At 37.1% G+C, this 13,254-nt stretch overlaps 1 protein-coding gene across 2 annotated transcripts in view; it reads left to right on the forward strand.

Annotated features, from left to right (window-relative positions):
- Positions 1–13,254, forward strand: part of ZMAT4 (zinc finger matrin-type 4) — a 367,024-nt gene that overhangs the window by 300,422 nt on the left and 53,348 nt on the right. Inside the window, exon 6 of one of the 2 annotated variants that reach the window (XM_032288123.1) lies at positions 5,539–5,635. The exons of the other annotated variant lie outside the window; for it this stretch is intronic. Coding sequence (XP_032144014.1) covers positions 5,539–5,635 — 97 coding nt within the window. The remainder of the gene's footprint in view (positions 1–5,538; positions 5,636–13,254) is intronic. 2 annotated transcript variants of the gene reach the window in all.

Here is a 13,254-nt window from a genome sequence, read left to right on the forward strand (position 1 = left end):
TTCACTTCATCCTCATTGTAATATTTTTAATTGTATACCTTCCATCGTTGCTACTTCTATATCTGTCTTCTGTCTCCAACTAGATTGTCTGACAAGTCCTTGTAGGTAGGAACTATTTTTTTTTTTTTTTTTTTTTTTTTTAAGACGGAGTTTCGCTCTTGTTACCCAGGCTGGAGTGCAATGGCGCGATCTCGGCTCACCGCAACCTCCGCCCCCTGGGTTCAGGCAATTCTCCTGCCTCAGCCTCCTGAGTAGCTGGGATTACAGGCACGCGCCACCATGCCCAGCTAATTTTTTGTAGTTTTTAGTAGAGACGGGGTTTCACCATGTTGACCACGATGGTCTTGATCTCTTGACCTCGTGATCCACCCGCCTCGGCCTCCCAAAGTGCTGGGATTACAGGCTTGAGCCACCGCGCCCGGCCTGGAACTATATTTTTCTAACCCATATTAGGCAATCCTGCAGAAATAACCTTTAGGTCTGCAAAGGTTTTAGGATACTCTTAATATGGTATTGTGCTGAAAATGAATTGAATAAGGAAGTTAGCATTTTTTTGGTTTAATAAGATGTTCTAGTTCTCTAAGGAAAAGAAGAGTCATAGAATTCCAAAGTAATCAGGATTTCAACTGTGCATTAATAAAGCACAGTTCCCACCAAGGACACTGTGTCATGTGTGGAGGAGGACTCCTCTGCCCCTTCTCTGCCTTTTTTCTTGTTTATATGCACTGCCTTTCCAATTTATAGTCCCTGCAGTTTGCATTGCCATAAAATGCCAAATATTTCTGCCCACGCCTCTGGCTACAGAGCATGAGAACTGTTACGGAAAGCAACAGATCAGAATATTTTTTAGATTTGTTGAAGTTCTTAAAAATGCCTATTTTTAAACATAAATATGTATGCCTATTGCAAGCTGAGCCTCTATTTGTTATGGGGAGACCTTTGATTAGCGTGTAGCCTTAAGAGGACCTGTATAAATAGTATTAGTATTTATTATGACAAGATTAATGGGGAACTCTGGAAAGAATAAACCCTGAAGCTGGTTTTAGTATTCTGATTCCATGCATAGAAAAGGAGATGGGTCAGCCCTGGATGAGCATTTAAGCAACTCACACACTGGTAGTGATAACTTATAGCCTTTGGGTTTGGGGGTCATAGTACCCTTCAGAATCATGCATGCCTGTGAAATGGAAAGGCAGTATACCCATAGCACTTTTTTATGGAATAGCTTTTTTTTTTTGTAAGGTCCGGTATTGTTCTGACAAATTCAAGTTCCCAAAAGGAGTATGATTTTATGGGAGAATTATTTGTAAAGTGCACGTGTATGATAAGGTTGGGTATTATGTTCTGAAACTTCTCGTACGTTTCCAAGCCCCAAACCAAAGCTTAGAGTATCAGCATCTCCAGAAGTTGAGCCTGCCTGGGAATCTGGATTTTATCATGGTCACCGGAGGATGCATCCACACTCTGAAGTTTGAGAGTCACTGCTTGAGAAAATAGGTTTCAACATTTGTCTGTTTTATCTCTGAACTGGCAGCTTGTACCTGAAAGGCTGTCAGTCTCTTAGGTTCGTTTCTACAAAGATCTCAGATATATGTGGTTTCATTGTGCTTCTCATAATTAGATGGACTCTTAAATGAACAATTAGGTAAGTCAATACCTGATTATGTGATTGAAACAAAAACAAAAACAAAGCTAGCTTTCATGTCAACCCACCCAGCTTATGATATACATTTCAAATAGATCTCTCTGAAATGCTCATTGGGCCATAGGAATTCGAACGCCTCCAGCAAGCTCTACTCTTTGTTCGGATTGTAGACATGGGCAGCTCTGAGGAAATTGACATTCAGCAAGCAGGGCTCATTGGATTTGATGCAATCCTAAAGTAACTTTAGGCCAGGTGCCGTGGCTCACATCTGTAATTCCAGCACTTTGGGAGGCCAAGGCAGGTGGATCACTTGAGGGCAGGCGTTCAAGACCAGCCTGGACAACATGGTGAAACCGCATCTCTACTAAAAATATAAAAATTAGCGGGGCATCGTGGCACATGCCTGTAATCCCAGGTACTTGGGAGGCTGAGGCAGGAGAATTGCTTGAACTCTGGAGGCAGAGGTTGCAGTGAGCTTAGGCAGCGTCACTGCACTCCAGCCTGGGTGATAGAGTGAGACTCTGTCTCAAAAAAAAAAACAGAAAATTCATTCGTGCCCTCCATTTGCTTATTCAAATTGTCTCTGTGGGGTTATTTTTTCCAATCTTTTAGATAGAAACTAGGTTAAGTTTCATGAGTTTTCACTTACTTTTAAGTGTTTAAATAGTCCTTTGCTGACTTGTAAATACATAAATTCTGTATTTCCTTAATTAATATATTTATGATAGAGCAATAATTTTTAAATATTTCCAAAATTTACTAAAAGTTAGTTGACCCCCTCTTCCAGCTCATTTCTGCTTCGGGCTGTGTATTTGACAGGGGAAAAGAAGGTGTGGGAGGCTTCTCTTTGTCTCTGCCTGGAGCGTTTGCTTTTCTTCTTTTACCTCAGTGCATTGCTCTGTTTCCTCCAGGGTTGAGGGATGCAGGTGGAAGGCCTGCAAGGGCAATGGACGTTTACTTGGTAGATCCTGTGCACGGCTAACCTGGTTACTGCCTGCCTGGGCAGGAAGTGCAAACTGATTCCTCTTCTCAGGATGTTTCTGTGAAAGGAAAATAAATCTCAGGACCCCAAAATCACTAAGCCAAGGGAAATGTCAAGCTGGGAAACTGGCGTCCCATTTTCTTCCTAAATAAGATAGCTACAAATTTCCAAAGCTACGTACAGCCCTCACAATTTGCCCACAAGGAAATTCCTTGTGGACAAAGGACAGACAGAATTCAAAGTCATCCCTCTGAGGCTCACCTGAGACAAAAGCATATGTGATTGTTTCCTCCATCCTATTGTTGATGTAAAAATGCACATTCACTGAGTCAGACTAAATTCTGTATTTAGTGGGAGGCTGATCAAGGACTCAAAAGAATGCAACCTGGTCTGTTGTCTACCCATGACTTGGAAGTCCCTGCCTCAAGTTTTTCCACCTTACCGAACCAAACATCTTACATATATTGATTAATGTCTCGTGGCTCCCTAAAATGTATAAAAGCAAGCTGTGCCCTGACCACTTTGGGCACATGTCCTCAGGTGCATCCTTAACCTTGGCAAAATAAATTATCTCAATTGAAATTGATTGAAACCTGTCTCAGATATCTTTTGGTTTACAAATTTCATGGCTTTGTCAGGGACTCGTCATTACTTAATACAGGCCAAGTAGCTTCTCTGGGATCACTTTAAGCACCTAGATAACCAGATGAACACTTCCAGCATCTTTCTGCAGAAGTCTCATTGCCCTCAACTTCAGGCAGCCGTTTTGGGTAGTGTCTAAGAAGTCGTCAAATCAGCTTGTCTCATACAGGGTACGTGCAGTCTGTGGGAAGCTTTCACATATCCTTTCTTCTTACAAGCTGTGAGATCACAGGTCATGCCCAATTCTGCCCACTTTTACACTTTGCCACCAGGGAAGAGAACAAACCACAATCTCTAGCCCTTTGGATCTTGCAGGTGATGTCAGAGTCCAATCTACCACTTCCAAGTAACAAGAACATGCTCCTCAAACCCTCTAGGTAGTTCTATGGAATCCCTTCTCTGCAGGCTTAAGGTGAGGAGAAGAACTCCACAGTCCCACAAGGAACTCACAGTACAATACAGCTCTGTCTTAAGAAAGTATCTACCCACTTCTCTCTTCTTCAGTCTCTTCTTTATACTGTTGGTGAGTGGTCAGCACAGGTTCGTGACCACTTCCCCTGGACGCTCTGCTCTGATGCTCTCTTACCTCATTTTGGTAATGTGGGTATATTTATCATTTGGGTCTAGGACTTCCCAGTAGGACTTCAGCTGGCACGCTCATACAGAAAGTGTTCCATTTTAACAACTCTTGAAAACAGTAAGAATAGCGAGCTCATATTGATCACTTGTTATGTGCTGGGCACTGCCACATACATGCCATATCTCACTCAGCTCTCTCCACGATACTGTAGGAAAACAGAAGTCCAGACAGGTCAAATAATTTGCATAAAGTTACCCAGGGAGCAAGTTGCAAAGCTGTTTCAGCGCAGGGCATTTATTTTCTTTTTAGGAAAAGAGGAGTAACTTTGCCTCTTAGAAATTTAATACCATGCATTGATAAAAACAAATGCTACAGCTTTCAGCCCAGGCGTTTACTGTGCTAGAACAGGATTTTGTACTCATTTGCTAAACATTATTATATATATATAAATATATGTCTTTTTTTTTTTGAGACAGGGTTTTACTCTGTCATGCAGGCTGTCATCCAGGAAGGCAGTAGCACTATCATAGGTCACTGTAACCTTGAACTGGGCTCTCAGCCTCCTGAATAGCTAGGACTACAGCTGTGTGTCACCACGCCTGACTTAAAATTTTTTTGAGACAGGATATTGCTATTTGGCCCAGGCTGGTCTTGAACTCCTAGTCTCAAGTGATCCTTCTGCCTCGGCCTCCCAAAGCATTGGGATTACAGGCCATTTTAGTATCTTATTCACTTAGTTCCTACAAAACCTAGTGATGTGATTGGCCTTATCTTTGTTTTGTAGATGAAGAAACTGAGGCTAGAAAGAAGTTATGTGACTTCCTCTGGATCACAGAACAAGAAATGACTGGAGTCAGAATTAAAACCCAGCATTTCAGATCATGACCAACTTTACTTTTCTCTCTACTCTGAAGGGACTACTAGCAGAAGGAATGTGTTTCATTATGGGTTTCAGCTCTGTGGTAAATGTTTAGAGCTATTTGATTAAAGCTGCTTTTTAACATAAATTGGCTCTAGATGAGTCAAGATTTTTACTAAACTTCTGAAAGCAAAGATCATCTTATTCATCTTGGCTTCCCTAGTACCTCCAAAGTTGATACTGTATTAGTGAATTAATTAAATGAATGAAAAAGTGAATGAATAGATTGTCTTCTAAATTCTGGTGGAACGTAAGACTTCACATGAACCAAACTGATGTATTAATCTTCTCCTGGTATTTACATTTTATAAAATGATCCGAGAAGGAACACCTAAATGAATAATGTCTAGAGTTGAATTTCCATTGCTGCCATTGGAATAGAGTGGAAAGGAATTGAGATAGAATTTTTCTCTGGAGTCTCAAATTTCACTGCAGAGATGACAAAGTATTATGTCTACATGCTCTAGAGAAAAATAGAATGCATCTTTATTTGAGTATAAAATGTCCAGAAACACCTTACTTCAATTCAAAGGAGGATGCTCTAATAATTTAAGCCATCCAGAAATGGAATAGGCTGCTTCTAACATATTCATATTCATACTTCTGCTAAGAGAACTGTTGGCTGTGCTCTGCAATGAGGGGTTGAAGTGTTGGTGTGGTAGACCAGGAGTTCTCTCAGATACTCTGTCCCTGAACTTCCGGAGTTGCTAGGATTCATGCAGGTGGTTGATGACAGGATGCAGCTAACCAGGTCTGTCTGTCATCCACAGGTCTGAGGCGCAATTACAGATGTACCATCTGCAGTGTCTCCCTAAACTCAATAGAACAGTATCATGCCCATCTGAAAGGATCTAAACACCAGACCAAGTAGGTACTTTTGTGCTTTTATGTTTCGGTTTCTTCTGTGTAACTTTTAGTAAGATGATTAAACGCTAAACACGTCACTTATTTCTAAATAAGTAGAAAGGAAATTATATCTCTTTTGTTTCAAAGGTCATATGATATTTACGCTTACTTGAAGAGTGGCTTCTTTTCTTTTTTTGGCATGAGTAATGAGAATCTTCTATTTTTTTCACTTTTTCAAGGGCAGTTTAACATACTTTTATAAAATTAGGACATATTGTAATCTATACTGTTTTAAAATAAATAATATTCTTATTTGTAGGATGTACCAAACTTCGGTGATGTGAAGACAAATTCTATGAATATCTTCCACCACTTTCCCTTTCTGGATGAATATTGTTGATTATTATAGAAAATAACAAATCCCCCAGTATATTAAGTCACTTATGTATATATATAGCTAATTCCAAGTGAATGGAAACTCATTCCATTTTTTCCAAGATTCTCATAATTTTAAGCTGAGAAAGGCTTACCAGGCACATTTCACTCATATTTATGCTATGCAGCTCTTTAAAAACCACTGACATTAGCTTCACAAACATTTTTAAACCAGCTGCTAGGTCTGTTAATAAAATGCTAATGAAATATGAAAAAAACAAAGAATGTCTCAAAAAGATGTAATTTTCCTGAGCATAATTGTTTTCATTTCTCTAGTATTCATTAGGAGGATCATGTAACAGCTTGGACTGTATCAAGACCTCATGAATTATGAATGTTAATTTAACAAACATTTACCGAGAGCCCACTATGTGTCACACTCCAAGCTGTGCTCTGGGGAAGAAAAGATGAATAGATCGAGTCTTTCCTCTTGTGGAGTCCCCTGTCAGGCTGGGGAAACAACTGTGTAAACTCATAGATTGTTCTGTAATGCCACGTGTGCACCCCGAGCTTTAAGTATGGGGGAGGAAGCAACCCAGGGCAAAGGGGACACTGGCACAGAAGCTGGGGCATGAGGATGAGGTTATGGTCTGATTTTGGTCAACACACTAACTTTGCTTCCTAGCATAGCACTATATACATTTTAGGGGCTTTATACACTTTTAATTAAATGAATACAGGTATTGATCCACTTACAACCTATGCAACTTACGACCACTCGACTTTACGACCACAATCGCTAGCCACGACTGCTCTGCATCTGGCAGCGCAAACGTTGCTCAGCTGGGCGTACGACAGTGCGGACCAGCTTCCAGCAGCACTACCATCTCCGAGTGCACCATTTCAACTGTACACATAGCCTACTCAACTTACGACCAAATCGTGTTACGACCGGTAGGCCGGTCCCAATCGTGGTCGTGAGTTGAGCACTAGCTGTATGTGATTTCAAAAGATGAGTAACAATTTTCTAGACAGGAGTATGAAATGGAGCATTACAAGCAAAGAAATTGTTTTGCAAAGATATTGTAAAGATGTACATCACAGGGAGTCTGGCTCAGGTGAGAAAATTTAAACCCAGTGTTAGTTACTGACTCTGTTTCCTCCTCAGTATTATGCTGTCTTGTGAGTTAAAGCCAATTCCATGGCTTGCATTACTCTGGTCCACCCAAAGGATTCTTATCAGGATAATTCTTCAAAAAAATTTTCCTTGATTTGTTATGGAATACCTAGAGTTCTTGCATTGATTATTGGATACTGCCCATCCCCCCAAGCTGTTTTCATTATTTCTCTAAATAACGTGTTGCTAGAGGCACCATATACATTCAAATTAACCTGTATCTGATGTGCAGACAGACACACAAATACCTGCAACAATAAAAGACAACTTTTTGGGTCCATATATTCATTGCTCAATAAATAGAAAATAATAGAAAAAGATAAACAATGGTGACTTTAAATGATATGAATCATGTAAATAATTAATATAGATAGTGCCTCCAGATTCAGAAAAATGTCTCTTTTCCCTGTTCTGTACATATATAAGTTCATGGGCTAGAAGCTGTGCTAGGTATTTTCACATCTATTACTTCATTTAATTCCCTTAACTACCCTTGAGATAAATACTAATATTATTGACCTGTTATCTTACATGAGAAAACTGATACTCAGAGAGGTTAAGTGACTTGCCCACTATCACCCTGACAACAGATGGCAGAGCCAGCACTGATCACAGCAGTGTCTGACTTATGTCTTTACTTACTCCATGTCATTCAGTTACCACGAACATAGGCTTGGGATGAGAGCCAATAGAGAGTAGTATGTGCATTTTGAAAAGAGGGTACCACTTCCTTGAAGTGATTTAAATATACAAAACTTCAGAACGGAACATCTCTTATAGTGCTGCCTTCTTTCCTGTAAATAAGATGTTATTATTTCTAACTCAAAAGCACAAAGATGCTCTCTTTCTGAAGTGTAAAATTAAAGACAGGTGAAGAAAATAATTATAATGTCCTGTTTCACATGCCTGTTTTATCTGCCCTTAGACCTAATTTGCATATCATGTGCAGGCATGCTTGAGAGAGAGAGAGAGAATAAATGACAAACGTTTGTTCAATTCTTTTGTCTCTTTATCGTATTCTTAGTATCGTTATAGTATTCGTATATATACAATATAAATTGTATCATTTTCTTAGTAAGTTGTAGATGTTTCTAATTTTTAAGGGAATCTAATAATCAGTCTTTTTTATGGTTAAGTGTTTTTAGTGCTACTTAAGAATTATCTGCTTCTCCCGAGGTCATTAAGATAACCTCCTATGATATTATGTTGTTTTTCCTTACGAATATAGGTCTTTGATCTGCCTAGTGTTAATTTGATGCATAGTGTAAGGGAGATGTTAAGTTTCAGGATTTTTTTCCATGCAGTAAGATACCAATTAATCAATACTATTTACTGAATAGACTGTCATAGACTTTTTATAAATTAGATGATTTACATATATGTTTAGATGTGTGTCTGTCTCTATATTCTGTCTCCGTGTTATATTTGTCTTTTTCATGCAAATGTTACATTACTTATTTCCTATAGTTTTATAGCAAGTCTTGATATGTGATAGGGTAAACCTTCTAATTCTATCTTCTTATTCAAGACTATCTTCAGTATTCTTTCCTCTTTGTGTTCCCCTATAATTTTTAGAATCAGCTTGTCAACTTCCTCAAAAAATCCTTCAAAATACTGAGTCTTCTAATCCGTAATCATGATATATACCAGCATTTGTTTATATCTTCTTTAATTCTTTCAATAATGTTTTGTTGAGTTCTTTGTAGAGGTCTTATACATCTTCATTTAGACTTATTTCTAAGAATTTGTAGTTTTGTTGTTTGATACTAAATTTGATTATTTAAAAATTTCATTGTTAAAATTATTAAATTCAATAAGAATTAAAATGTATTATTTATAATTGATACATAATTATACACATATTTTGGGGATACAGTGTGACATTTTGTTATATATTTATAATTACCAAATTCATCATCTTCAACATTTATTTCTTTATATTGGGAACATTCACAATCCTCTCTTCTAGCTATTTGAAAATATGCAATAAATTTTTGTAGAACACTAAAACTCGTTTCCTTTATCGAGGTGGAATTTTGTATCCATTAGCCAATATTTTCCTCTCCCCTTTCCCAACTATTCTTCTCAGCCTCTAATAACTACTATTTGACTCTACTTCTAAGAGATCAGCTCTTTTAGCTTTCATATATGAGTGAGCAGATGTGGTATCTTCTTTTTGTACCAGGCTTATTTCACTTAATATAATATCCTCCCAACTCGTCCATGTTTCCATGAATGACAAGAGTTAATTCTCTTGAATGGCTGAATAGTATTATATGTCTTTATACAGATGACATTCTCCCTATCCATTCATCTGTTGATGGACACATGGTTTGATTCCATATTTTGGCTCTTGTGAATACTGCTACAACAAAAACGGGAGCACAGACATCTCTCTCTCTTTTATTTATTTACTTTTTTTGAGACGGAGTTACACTCTTGTTGTCCAGCCTGGAGTGCAATGGCCCAGTCTCTGCTCACTCTAGGCTCTGCCTCCCAGGTTCAAGCGATTCTTCTGTCTCACTCTCCCAAGTAGCAGAGATTACAGGTGCCCACCATTATGCCTGGCTATTTTTTGTATTTTTAGTAGAGATGGGGTTTCACCATGTTGGCCAGGCTAGTCTTGAACTCCTGACTTCAGGTGATCTGCCCGCCTCAGCCTCCCAAAGTGCTGGGATTATAGGCATGAGCCACCACACCCTGCCAACATCTCTTAAACATGATGAATTTCTCTTTTTTGGATACATACCCAGTAGTGGAATTACTAGATCGTATGGTAGTTCTATTTTTAGATTTTGGAGGAATTGCTATACTGTTTTCCACAACAGTTGTACTAATTTGCATTCTCACCAACAGTGTAATAAGGGTTCCCCTTTCTTTGTATCCTTGCCAACATTTATCATCTTTTTAATAACAGACATTCTAAATTAGATGAGATGATATCTCATTCTGATAATTAGTGATATTGAGTGTTTTTTCATATACTTGTTGGACATTTATATGTCTTCTTTTGAGAAATATCTGTCTATATTTTTTTCATTTTTAATTACCTTATTTTTTTTCTTTGCTGTTGAGTCGTTGAGTTCCATGTATATTCTGGATATTAATACCTTCTCAGGTGAATAGCTTGCAAATATTTTCTCCTATTCAACAGGTTGTCTCTTTATTCTGTTGTCTGTTTCTTTTGCTGTGGAGAGCATTTTAGTTTTATATGGTCCTGTTCATCTATTTTTGCTTTTGTTGCCTATACTTTTAAGGTCTTATCCATAAAGTATTTGGCCAAACCAATGTTCTGAAATATTCTTCCTGTTTTCTTTTAGTCGTTTATAGTTTTGGGTCTTACATTTAAGCTTTTAATTCATTTGAGTTGATTTTTATATACGGTTTGAGAAAATAATCTGGTTTCATTTTTCTGCATATGAATATCTAGATTTCCCAGGATCATTAATTTATTGAAAATGCTATCCTTTCTCCAATTCAAGTTCTTGTGTCTTTGTCAAAAATCAGCTGGCTATAAATATATGAACATATTTCTGGGTGCTCCATTTTGTTCCCTTGGTGTAAGTGTCTGCTTGTATGCCAGTACCATGTTGGTTTGCTTACTGTAGCTTTGTAGTATGTTTTGAAGTCAGGTGGTGTGATGCCTCCAGCTTTGTTTTATTTACTTTTTCCCCCTCAGGGTTTCTTTGACTATTTGGGATTTATTGTGGTTCCATATGAATTTTTTATTTTTTATTTTTCTATTTTTTTGAAGAATGTCATTAGTATTTTAATAGGGATTACGTTGAATCTGTAGATTACTTTTGTAGTATGGTCATTTTAACAATATTAATTATATTATTCCATGATTATTGTATGTCTTTCCAATTTTTTGTGTGTCCTCTTCAATTTCTATCATCATTATTTTATAGTTGTTCTTGCAGAAGTCTTTTACCTCTTTGGTTAAATTTATTTTTAGGTATTTTATTTATTCATTTTTTGTAACTATTGTAAACAGAACTGCTTTCATGATTTATTTGATTTGCTAGTATCTTGTATCAATTTTAGCATCTATGTTCATTATGAATATTGGCCTGTAGTTTTCTTTTATGTGTGTCCTTGTCTGTTTTGATTGTTTGTTTGTTTGTTGTTGTTGTTTTTGTATCATGATAATGCTGCTCTCTTAGAATAGAAAGATTCATTCTACTTGATATTTTTGGAAGAGTTTGAGGAAAATTGAGTATTAGTTCCTCTTTAAATGTTTGGTAAAATTCAGAACAGAAGCTGTTTGGTTCTAGATTTTTCTTTGTTGGGAGACTTTTTAATTACATATTCAGTCTCATTACTCATTATTGATTTATGGCCTAACATATGGTTAATAAGAAGATTTCATACACAGACAAAAAGAATGTGCAATCTGCAGGTTCAGGTTTTCTTTTTCTTCTTGGTTCAATCTTGTAAGTTGTATGTGTTCAGGATTTATCTGTTTTCTCTAGGCTTACTAGTGTGTCGGTGTATAGTTGTTTGTAATAGCCTTCTAATCATCCTTTGTATTTCTGTGGTTTCAGATGTAATGTGCCCATTTTTATTTCTAATTTTCTTTATTCGGGTCTTCCTCTTTTTTTCATAGTATAGGTATCTGTTTGTCAATTTTGTTTGCTTTTTAGAAAAAAAAAATAAACTTTTCCTTTTGTTGATCTTTTTAAATTTTTTGGCCCCAATTCTGTTTATTTCTGCTCTGCTCTTTATTATTTACTTTCTTATAATAATTTAGGGTTTGATTGTTCTTGCTTTTCTAATTTTTTGAAGTGCATTTTTAGGTTATTTGAAATCTTTCTACTTTCAAAATGTAGGTGCTTATTGCTGGAAATTTTCCTCTTAGTATTGCTTTTACTGTATTCCATAAGTTTGGGAATGTTGTGTTTCCATTTTTATTGGTTTCAAGAAATTTTTAGGCCGGGCGCGGTGGCTCAAACCTGTAATCCTAGCACTTTGGGAGGCCGAGGGGGGTGGATCACGAGGTCAAGAGATTGAGACCATCCTGGTCAACATGGTGAAACCCCGTCTCTACTAAAAAAAAAAATACAAAAAATTAGCTGGGCATGGTGGCGCGTGCCTGTAATCCCAGCTACTCAGGAGGCTGAGGCAGAAGAATTGCCTGAACCCAGGAGGCGGAGGTTGCGGTGAGCCGAGATCGCGCCATTGCACTATAGCCTGGGTAACAAGAGCGAAATTCCGTCTCAAAAAAAAAAAAAAAAAAAGAAATTTTTAAATTCTTTTTAATTTCTTAACTGACCCAGTTGGTAGTTCAGGGGTATTTATTTAACTTTTATGAATTGGTACAGTTTTGAAAGTTCATCTTGTTATTGATTTCTAGTTTTATTCTATTGTGGTTGAAAAAGATATTTGATATCATTTTTATTTTAAAAATTTATTGAGACTTGTTTTAAAGCCTAATGTGGTCAATCCTGGAGAATATTTCACATGCAGATAAAAAGAGTGTGCATTATGCACATGCTGGATGAAATGCTCTGTAAATGTAGTGTAGCTTAAATTCAGTATTTCCTTGTAGATTTTCTGTTTAGATGATCCATTTATTGATGCGAATGAGGCATTGAAGTCTGCAACTATGATTACATTGGAATCTATATTTCCCTTTAGATCTAATAATATTTGCTTTATATATCTGGGTGTTCCATTGTTAGGGACATATGTATTTATAATTGTTAAATCCTCTTGTGGAATTGACCCCTTTGTCATTATTTAGTGATCTTCTTTGTCTCTTTTTACAGTTTTTAACTGAAAGGCTGTTTTACCTCAGGTCGATACAGCTACTCTTGCTTAAGTTTCTGTTTGCATGGAATAGTTTTTTCTTTTGTTTCTTCACTTTCAATCTCTAGTAAAGTAAAGTGAGTTTCTTGTAGGTAGCATATAGCTGGGTCTTTTTAAAATCCATTTAGCAGGCCTTTACCTTAACATTAGAAAATTTAATTCGCTTGCATTCAAGATCTCAATATTTTTTTTTATTGTACTTTAGGTTCTGGGGTACATATGCAGATCATGTAGGATTGTTGCATAGGCACACACATGGCAATATGGTGTGCTGCCT

Source organism: Sapajus apella, unplaced genomic scaffold, assembly GCF_009761245.1.
Source record: "Sapajus apella isolate SASKATOON/1434 unplaced genomic scaffold, GSC_monkey_1.0 scaffold21, whole genome shotgun sequence".
Lineage (NCBI taxonomy): Eukaryota > Metazoa > Chordata > Mammalia > Primates > Cebidae > Sapajus > Sapajus apella.